This window comes from Corticium candelabrum, chromosome 22, assembly GCF_963422355.1.
Source record: "Corticium candelabrum chromosome 22, ooCorCand1.1, whole genome shotgun sequence".
Classification (NCBI taxonomy): domain Eukaryota; kingdom Metazoa; phylum Porifera; class Homoscleromorpha; order Homosclerophorida; family Plakinidae; genus Corticium; species Corticium candelabrum.
Window position 1 is genome coordinate 357528 of NC_085106.1, and position 10173 is coordinate 367700.

Genomic DNA, 10173 nt, shown 5'->3' on the forward strand with positions numbered 1-10173 from the left:
CACTACACTGCACGCGCTCTTAGTACAGAGTAGTTCAATTGGTCTTGCATAGCCAGACCCTACCAGTATGACGCGGCCGTAAGGTCTGGCTACGCGAGACTAACTTAGCTGTGGCATAACATCCCGGATAAACGTTTTCAAATTACTACGTGTATTGACGTTGTTGCACTTGTCAGCAGAGAAGCATCATGGGCTGTGCATCGTCTGCTGCTACTAGCGAGAAAGACAAAGAATCGTACCTTGTTCAATCTGATGACGAGAAGGCTGACGAAGAACTTTCGGAGGCGGAGACACACGACAATGGTGACTCTGTCTTGAATGTGGGATCACCGCATTCTGCCATATGCAATGGCTTGACGAATGACGTGTTTGTATTCCGTGATCAAGCCAGTCCAGAGTCTTGTTTCGAGGAGATGTCGAGCTTGTCAGCTGACGCAGCTCATGATCACGTGCATACTGACAAAATAGACATTGATGTTCACGAGGACTTCTTTAACGGTTAGTACGTAGCTAGATTTTTGTATAATTTTTGCTGCTAATTTAGTAGCATAGGACTGATTAAGACTGTACAATTTAAGGATACAAAATCCGGAATTTTTTGTGGACAACTGACATCTGTCTGCTGCATATATCTCAGAGTTCCCAGATTATAATAATTAATGAGTTAGTGTGCTGCACTAAGCAACCATAGTTTGTAGCAACTGAGATTGCTATGCTCATATCGTGATTGCTAATTTTCAGTATATTCCGATAATGCAGCTGGTGTTACCTGTCTCGGTTTTTTTCATCTGTACACTGTAGTGACACATAAATAAGTGCCACACTATTGCAACGAATTAACTTACCTGTTTTTCTTGCCTATAGTGTATATAAACCATAATCGAGCACTTTTTATTAATGGTAAAATAATTACGTGCACTTGAGTAATATCAAAACATTAGATTAAGGCTAAGAATAACAGCTCTCAGTTGGTATTATGTTTTTACAGAATTTGGTGACAACTTTGATGAAACTGAAGACTTCAACTTAATAAGCTACAAGTGAAAACAGTGTATATGCTCACTGCTGCTATTCCCTTGCGTGTGACTACAAATAAGAGGAGATGAGACAAAGTGTCAGTGAAGTAGAGCGACTCCATGAAGGCAAAGCGAAACAAAACCTTTAGTCATGAATTGCAACAGAGCAACTTTTTATGTTAAAGTGAAGTGTTAGAAAGTAGATTAAAATTTTAGTTCATGGTACATAGCTAGTGTGAAGTTCATAGTACTTAGTGTTTAGAATAAAAAGCAGAGACAGCCATCACCCCACAACAGATAATTCAGGACCTGGATCTCCATGTCACCTCAGGTCCTGTGACCTCAAGTCTATAGCGTGCACTACTTGCAATGCATGACTTCTCATAATTTTGCTCTCAATTTGATAACTACAATGCGCATATGATTTCACAGACCTAGATCAACAAGTCAAGATAATCCATTCTAGCTCCAGATACAAGTAACCATGTATAATAAACTGTAAGCAATGCAGACAGTGAAATTGTACACCAACTACTACTTCAGGGGCTACAGCTGCCTCTTCGGAATACAGCTCTGGGACTTTGATTAGCCATTTCCTGCATCTGCTTGCTATCAAGTGCTGTCCTTGACAGAAACTGATCCATCAGTGTTAGAGGCACTCCACTGTGTAGAGTCACTAGTCGTTGTATCGATGAGACCATTCCAAGACCAGGCGTTAGACCAAAACTTGAATAAACTAAATGAAGACAAGCAATAAGTCTTATTGACACACGTCTTGGTGGCAATGCTAGCTGCACATAAAGTAATTACTTCATTAACTGTTTCAGTGCCTCCCTTCTGTCATTCAGTCAAGTACACACAAGTATCACCTGATTATCTCAACTACATGCACTTTACACAAATTAAGAGTACCATACCTCTCCTTTCTTCTTCCTTGTTTACGCGACGAAAGACTGGGTCAAGACCAACTGAAGTTTTCTGGCTTTTAACTTTTATTTCAAAATTTTCAGGGATAGTTGGTGTCTGGCCTGCATCAACTGAAAGTTTTCTTCTCTCACCTGGATTGCCACTATCAAGTTTCATCCTTGAAGGCAAGGAAAGGTTCTGACCAAAATGAGTAGGCATTACCACTGATAACCGATCCTCGCTTCCACTGGGGCTGTGCTCTCTTGATAGCAGAGTAGGACTCTGAAGCGAAGATGGAGATGAAGGTGACGGTGTTAGCTCATCCAGTGGCTCTTGTTGTTTATCCAGTGATCCCTTTTGCTCTCCATCTGCAGTGCTAAGGAATGATGGATGAGATGCAATACAAGAAGCTTGCTCAAATTCTATTGATTGAGATGGCCTTCGTGAGCCTGGTTTGCTAGCCTCACTGTAGTTGAAAGCACCAGAACTGAACAAGATTTCCACGAAAAATCGATGAGGACTTTCCAGTGGCTTGGATTTGTCTTCATAAAGACGAAATACAATCTGAGTTGTGTAGTTAAACTCAGAGATAGAGGAGAGAAATTGCAAGGCATTCTCCCACTGTTCATCATGTACATCCTTTAATTAATACCAGATGAAACAATACTAAATTAGTTACAAGCATCTTAGACCCATCACATTTAATAAACAACTTTCGACAAATAAAGCAATGTCAAGTACACAGGACTCAATGCAAACAATGACTGTAAGCCTTATTACATGTATATGAATTTCCAAGATAAACAATGCCTCTATCCATTCAATCAATGCTTACATTAACACAATAGAAAAAGTTTGAGAACATCACATCATTACTATCTAAAGTGTTTCATGATCATCCACAAGAGAACTGACAGTCTGTACTACACACTCTAAAGATATACATAACTAAAAATAGAAAGTAATGCAAACATCTGACAACACCATAGAAACACACATCATACCCTATCAGTAGCATTAGACTATTCTCCATAGTAAATTATTCATAAAATGCACCTCTCATAGCACATCCAATAACTATGCAACATGAAAAAATAATGGAGTAGAAACATACATACGTACATTGAAAAGATTTCCCAAACGAAGTGCATTAACAACAGAATGAATATGTGATTCACTGGTGAAATAGAGTCTCGTACGAACATGGCCATGAGACGACATTAACTGCACATCATCACAGTACCTGTGAATACATAACCAGAGAGTAAAAACTAAGAGAGGACTCATAGTAGCACTTTCTGTTTACGTCGTATTCAGCTGATTGAAGTTCTCTGCATCTGGAACGTTGTGTTTGAAATCAGCACGCATTTTTCGTAATAAAGGTGAGCATATTAACTGTGCAATTTCCAACTTTTCTTCAGCAGTCATACCATACTCCTATAATATAGAAAATCCTACAAATACTAGATATAGAAAAATACAATGATGTGAACCGTCATAACTCATAAAGCAAGATTTCAATGTGTAGATACTACTTCTAATTAACAATGCATACCTGAGGAACGACAATATCAGCTAGTGTACTGACAAGATCATGAAGTTCTTCAGCACCATCAAGATTCAGTGGTCTATAAAATAGGTATCCTGCATCACCCAAAACACACACACACACACACACACACACACACACACACACACACACACACACACACACACACACACCTAAAAATCCTAAATGTCAGAAGTTGCCTCTCAGAGGTCACACCCCCAACTGTTAAGCTGGGCCCTGTGCGCTACTCAGGGAACTCTGAGACTGCACTAGCAGACTCCTGGAGCCGGGCCAGGCACTCGCAGGAGCACCGACTTGTAAATCCAACAGTGGTGTGAGCACCCGAAGTCTCACCAGGACCCCAGTGACTGATGTCACGTCACAGCCGATGGCCGCTTTGGACTGCAGTCAATGACCAGGTACTCATTTATACTCCTGAGTCAAGAGAAGCAAATCTGTGTTAGTTTCTTGCTTAAGGAAATTATGCCATAGCTCGCCATCACTGTAACTTGAACTTGCAACCCTTCAAGGTCCCGGATGTATACACTCCGTAAGATGACTCTCTAACCAACTGAGCTATCGCACCACACACACACACACACACACACACACACACACACACACACACACACACACACACACACCACAAATAAAAACAACTACTAACCTGTTATGCAGTAAATCATATTTCACACAGTCATACAGATCTGGCACTTTGCTGATATCAAACAGCCTACGCTTGGCCTGATAAAAATCCTGAAGTAACCAAACACAGTTTTCACAGACACATCTACATCTACATTTGTATGTCTATAGAACCAGTTATAGTATATTACTCTACACTGTACGTCTAACCAAAAAACTTGCTGTCACTGTCTTGCAACATCTAGCCATCTGAACCCAAATGGTAAAGTTATACCAAATTAAATATGGGTTCAACTCTGACAAGCATAACCTGGTTTCCAAATTTCTGTTTCTACAGCCTATAAATCTAAAACTAAAATAGTCAAATAGATAGCCTCATGGACAAACACGACACCATGCACAGACTGTGTGGCTGCAGTGTGAGTGTTAGTGTACATGTGTACATGCTTGCATGCATATTGCATATCGCATATCGTGATACGGATTGTGTTGTTGTTTGTCCTCCAATACAGTACATTGTAAATTCTCTACCAATGCATACTTATGTAGCTATATAAATAATTACTTTTTCTAACTTCTCCCAGCGACTTGCCATCTGCAAAAATGTTTCTCCATGATACAATACAATGTCTGATCAACAACGCCACACAGTTGTACATTCAACAACACATGAAGGAAAGTCATGATAGATTGTTACATACCTGGACCAAGTTCTTCCATCAACTGTTTTACATGTCTTGTCACTTTCTGTACAAGTCTATGTACCTGGCAGCAAGCCTGGAAAGGATTCTTCATCTTCTCAATAGATCTCTTCAAAGATATCCATCCAGTAGGAGCCAACTGGAATTAAAGTAACCTCAGTTATGTCATATAGCAATACAAGGTATGAATCTAGACTTGATTTGTGTAATACGATACTGAAAGCACTCTGCCTCCCTGCTCAAAAACTAGTCCAACTGTCTGTCTGTCTGTCTGTCTGTCTGTCTGTCTTCTGTCTGTCTTAGCACGCTTTAAAAACAAACGAATTTTCTTTAGCGTCTTACCTGAGGTTGGGAGTGGCTCTACCTTTCACCAATTCGATTAAAAAGTGTGATTGTGGTCATGATTTGGATGAATAAGAATACAATATTTAACCTGTAAATATGGAGGGGGACCTGTGTGGTCTCACAATTCAGTCTTAAATGGGTGGAGTGAATGCCTGTCTGACGTTCACCTTCCCCATCAAACAGAATCAAGACATAAATACATCAATACTGAAGACCGCCCAGACATTACAATGTTTGATCCAAATACTGGACAGAATTTGGATCTTGATGTGTCCTTGGCTCATCCATGGAGTCAGGACATTATTAGGAGGGCTAGCAAGGAAAATGGTCATGCTGCCATGACAAGAGAAGAAAAGAAAATGAAAAAATATTCAGAAGAGCTTGTTCCAAGAGGATATGTATCAAGCTGTGTTCCTCTTGTGATAGAACATTTTGGGAGGTGGGGCACAGAGGCAGAGAATTTTTGCAGCATTTGTCACAACAGTCAGCAAATCCAGAAGCCACTTTTAATGCTTCCATGTTCATGTTGTATTGGAGAAAAAGATTTTCTACAATTCTGCAAAGATGCAATGCCAAAATTATCCTTAGAAAACTTTCAAAACTGTCACCTAATCATGGTGATTTAGATAGATTATTTGATTTTGACATTCAAAGTCAAGTCCAATAGTAAATGACTTCGTTGTATGCAAGGACTGATTTGTATTTAAAAAATCCTAGCATAATAATACTCTGGGCTCACCTGCTGGGTTGGTGGGCGCCCAGATGGGGGTAAAGACCCCACTTGCCCATTATGGAGGGGCATAACGACACAAGTCACCGCCGTGGCTTAGTGGTTAGCGACAATGGCTACCACTCCATGGTTTGGGGGTTCAAACCCCAGTGACGACAGTAAATTGTGAAACTTGTCTGTCTTTTTTTCTCACGTTTCTCTAGCTTTATCCATGAGACTATGACTCGTTTCAGTCGTTGGGGAGTTTCTGTGGTCTGGCGAACGGTCCGTTGACGATGACGTCCAGTGCTTTCCTGGTGGTTGTTGATATCCACTAGGCGTGCTGTATCAAGTACGCGGTCACCGTAATGCCTGCAATCTATATCGAATTGGCTAGTCATTGATCGCCGTATGGACTACACGGAAACATGTACCCCGCTGGGCTCACCTGCCGGGTTGGTGGGCGCCCAGATGGGGGTAAAGACCCCACTTGCCCATTATGGAGGGGCATAACGACACATAATAATAATAATAATAATAATAATAATAATGTATTTTTGTCACACCATAATTTGGTGCAGTTCCCACACAGGAGTAACGACTACACGTACATCAACTATACACACAATACATACAAGTAGCACAAACATAACCAAACTAAAACTAAACTAAAAATTTAAAAGAATTCATGGAACTCCCTCAAGTCTCTATAGGAAAAACAAACAAGATTTTAGTCTCTATTCCACTAAACAAATATCCAGAACTACATCTGCAAAGCAAATACGACAGTCCTTGTACAAGGTAATTTACGGAGTGAATTGCTCGTTTCATGTATAATATTTGGAGTCTTTTGATCTTCTCTGAAGCTTCTGTAAAACACTCTTTCAGTCTCTCACGTATTGACTTTCTTGATCTCATTCCAAAACCACATCAAATTCCTCTCCGATAAGCTACGTCTACAGTTCTTGTGATAGAAGCTTTGTCAATATTCCAGAGGTGACTACCATAAGATAGTATTGGGAACAGCTGAGTGTCTACTATTTTCATCCAAACTTGATCTGACAAAACTTTACCACCTAAATGTGTGACACAACAGAATTGACAGCTCCGCAAAATTTCTTAACTCTATCCTCCATGGCAGTGGTATTGTTGCATAACTCATCCAGTATCACCCCCAAATGAGTGATACGAGACTTCCAAGGCAACGTGTTGTTGTTAAGCACTAGCTGAGGATCCTCCATACAAACAAATCTTGACCTCACAAATGCAATCACCACACTCTTGCTCACATTGAATGTCAAACCGTTGCTGTTGGCAAAAGATGTACACATATCAAGCATTCTTTGTAACGCCATTACCGTTGGAGACACCAACACTATATCATCTGCATAGGCCATGCACCCCACATACATGTTGGCAATCTTTGCACCATTGCCAGAATGAGATAACTGATTGAGTAAGTCATCGATATAGATATTAAACAAACAAGGTGATAGAACACTACCTTGTCGCACGCCGTTGGTGACCTCAAAAGCTTCAGATGTATGGTTCTTCCATGTAACCTCCATGGTTTGAGATGAATACCATGTAGCTAGGAGTCTCACAGCACCCACAGGGACTCCTTTTTGAAGAAGTTTACAGAATAGCCTGTAATGCTTTACTTTGTCACATGCCTTAGAAAGGTCTAAGGCACAAGCGTATACTACCTTGTTACCATTCTGTAGATAGTAATTTACTGTCTCTTTCAACAAATGAACAGTCAGAGCAACTATGATTCTGTTTCAAACCAAACTGTTGACCGGAACTTACAAGATGATGTCCAAACTTATCCAAGATCACATGCTCCATTGCTTTAGATACAATGGACAAAATTGCTCTACCTCTATAATAATTGGGATCAGACATATCTCCATGCTTGTCCTTACTGATTGGTACCATGTAGGACCTAGAAAACTGATGAGGCATGAAAGCATGCATATGTACAAGTAGAGTCTGTATGAAAATAAATTATCTGTCTGTCTGTCTGTCTGTCTGTCAATACATATATTTTCAAAGAACAACACTATTACATTCTAGTCTGGCCCAAACGGCCGACGCCATAATTCAACTACGTGCGAATGAACTGTCAACTGTAAAGATCTTAGAATGTCCCAGCCTTGCTTTCTGTCTGTCTGTCTGTCTTAATTGTCTGTCTGTCTGTCTGTCTGTCTGTCTGTCTGTCTGTCTGTCTCAAAACATATATGGTATTTTCCATTTAAATCAAACATTTACATCATGAACAACTGAAAAGAGAAACATCCAAAGCATCACTAACACATTACGGTCCTAAAGCATACAAAATTACACTGAGCACACTACGTTTCGACGATCTAATCTCGCTATGCTAATGAGTTTGTCTGAGACAACTTTCGCATTGCAACATTGAAGTGTAACTGAAATGATTGATCACCACTTGGTCTTGAAGTTGGTCTCATTTTGTTTTCCTTCATCATCCCTTGCACTTTTTGCCAGCTAGGTTCAAATACTTTACTGGGTGGTCGCCCCACGGCCAAATGTTTGAAAACAAGAGGAATGACCAATGGGCAGAACCCTTCTGGCAGCAGCTCAGAATTATACTTGGCCTCTGTCTGTCTGTCTGCCTGTCTGTCTGTCTGTCTGTCTGTCTGTCTGTCTGTCTGTCTGTCAATACATACATTTTCATAACTATAGAACAAAGCAATAGCTAATCTACATGTCCATTACATCTAGTACATACATGAAAACTGGTTAAAACTACAATGCACACTATATACGCACTAAATACACATACACATTATGACTACACGAAAGGGACCTATGGTCATGGTCTCTAAATGTTTATGACCGTCCACCGAGAGTTGAAGTCTTCCTGCAGCTGTATTCGTTGAGGAGAGATAAAAACTTCTTTGTAAGAATCTTGCTATTGCATTTTTGAAGTTGGACGGCAAATCTCTTCCTCCAATAGCCCAAGAATTCTGGGGCATTTGGTTTGCCCTCATCATTGACTGAACTGCGAGACAGATGCTGCAGATATTGAAATCCTTTTACTCCCCATCTTCCAAAGTGCTCGAAGGAACAAGGAGTATCAGTCTCACAAAGGCGCCATGGCGTAGCTCTCTACAGTGGTATATATAGACTTCTCAAACAATCTGACCATAAAGACGCAATTGATTCATGAGACCAAACAAGGCCTCCGCCTGGCTTGCAGGTTATTAGATGGTATCCACTGTCGTCGATGTTCGATCCGCAATTGCAATTCTCCGTCCAATCAGGGAAAACGAGAAGACCAAACCTCAAGGAGCTCGCCAAGCGGTATTCACCGGAGTTAAGTGCAAGACTCGGAAAGGTGGGGATTGCACTGATCCAAGCACGGCTCCCTTTCCCTTCTAAGATCGAAGTCTAGCTGAGTCGCAACCAGTAGAGGCCTCTTCTATCATAGTGTCTAGCTCGAGTGCTGCTTGTCTGTGGTTGAGATACTGTTGAATTTTGTTTCTACCAGATAGGAAATTCAAGAAGCTTTTGCCAGGAGGAAGTGCCTTTGTAAGAGCATCACCAAGAGAGTCAGAACAATGAGTATCAAGTCTGGCAAATGTAGTTTAAATGAGGGACGCGTCTTGGTAACTCCAGCACTGAGTGAGACAAAGAGGCAATGAAAGTATTGGCTGAGGAACAAGCAGTAGAAATCATGCCAAAGTCGCCAAGCCTGATTGGAAGGCATGCTTGCCTCCACGTCGCATCAGATAGATAGTCAAATCCTAACAGGTGAGAGAAACAGAGTCTTGTTTGAGAGTCATGTGTAGTAGCTGCAGATTTGAGAATATCTGGAGCAATCATCCGAGCCAAATGATTAAGCCTAGGTACATGACAAGACCTGCAGGGTGGTACACTGAACATCCTCAAGCTCTTCCAGCTGATTGCACAAGAAAGATCCCGTCTGAGTAAAGTCGTTGCACAATGAAAGCTGAAAATCAAGCTGACCAAATGGGATTCCAAGAATCATGGTACCATTTGACTTGATAGGAATGCCTAACGACTCCGGGATTTGTGCCGATGTGACAGTATCTTTGCAGCAAAATTCGCATTTGTTGCCTGCTATTGTTAGGCTAATTCTGTCTGTCTGTCTGTCTGTCCGTCTTTCTATCCATCTACCAATCTATCTCACACAACCTGCCTCTTGCCTGGCTGTCTGCCTGAGCCAACTGACTGTCAGCCTGCCTCTTCATAAATTCATGTCTTAATACTAAAATATATCAACCTCTTTAATTGCTTCAACATTAAACTCTT

The 10173-nt window shown here is 40.9% G+C and overlaps 2 protein-coding genes across 3 annotated transcripts in view; one reads left to right on the top strand and one right to left on the bottom strand.

The window, feature by feature from the left end:
- Positions 1-124: 124 nt before the first annotated feature.
- Positions 125-1326, top strand: LOC134197253 (uncharacterized). The gene is made up of 2 exons (XM_062666539.1): positions 125-498; positions 989-1326. The coding sequence occupies exons 1-2, from the start codon at positions 189-191 to the stop codon at positions 1042-1044; spliced, it is 366 nt and encodes a 121-aa protein (XP_062522523.1). The 5' UTR covers positions 125-188; the 3' UTR covers positions 1045-1326.
- Positions 1327-1400: 74 nt separating this feature from the next.
- LOC134197250 (inositol hexakisphosphate and diphosphoinositol-pentakisphosphate kinase 2-like) overlaps positions 1401-10173 on the bottom strand; it is a 15632-nt gene continuing 6859 nt past the window's right edge. For both annotated transcript variants that reach the window (XM_062666534.1, XM_062666533.1), the window contains exons 15-23: positions 10145-10173; positions 4818-4956; positions 4682-4746; positions 4139-4227; positions 3478-3550; positions 3229-3359; positions 3045-3165; positions 1934-2561; positions 1401-1752 (exon numbers count right to left, since the gene is read on the bottom strand). The exon at positions 10145-10173 is cut by the window's right edge and continues 38 nt beyond it. In XM_062666534.1, the coding sequence (XP_062522518.1) occupies positions 1556-1752; positions 1934-2561; positions 3045-3165; positions 3229-3359; positions 3478-3550; positions 4139-4227; positions 4682-4746; positions 4818-4956; positions 10145-10173 (1472 nt within the window). In that variant the 3' untranslated portion in view covers positions 1401-1555. The remainder of the gene's footprint in view (positions 1753-1933; positions 2562-3044; positions 3166-3228; positions 3360-3477; positions 3551-4138; positions 4228-4681; positions 4747-4817; positions 4957-10144) is intronic.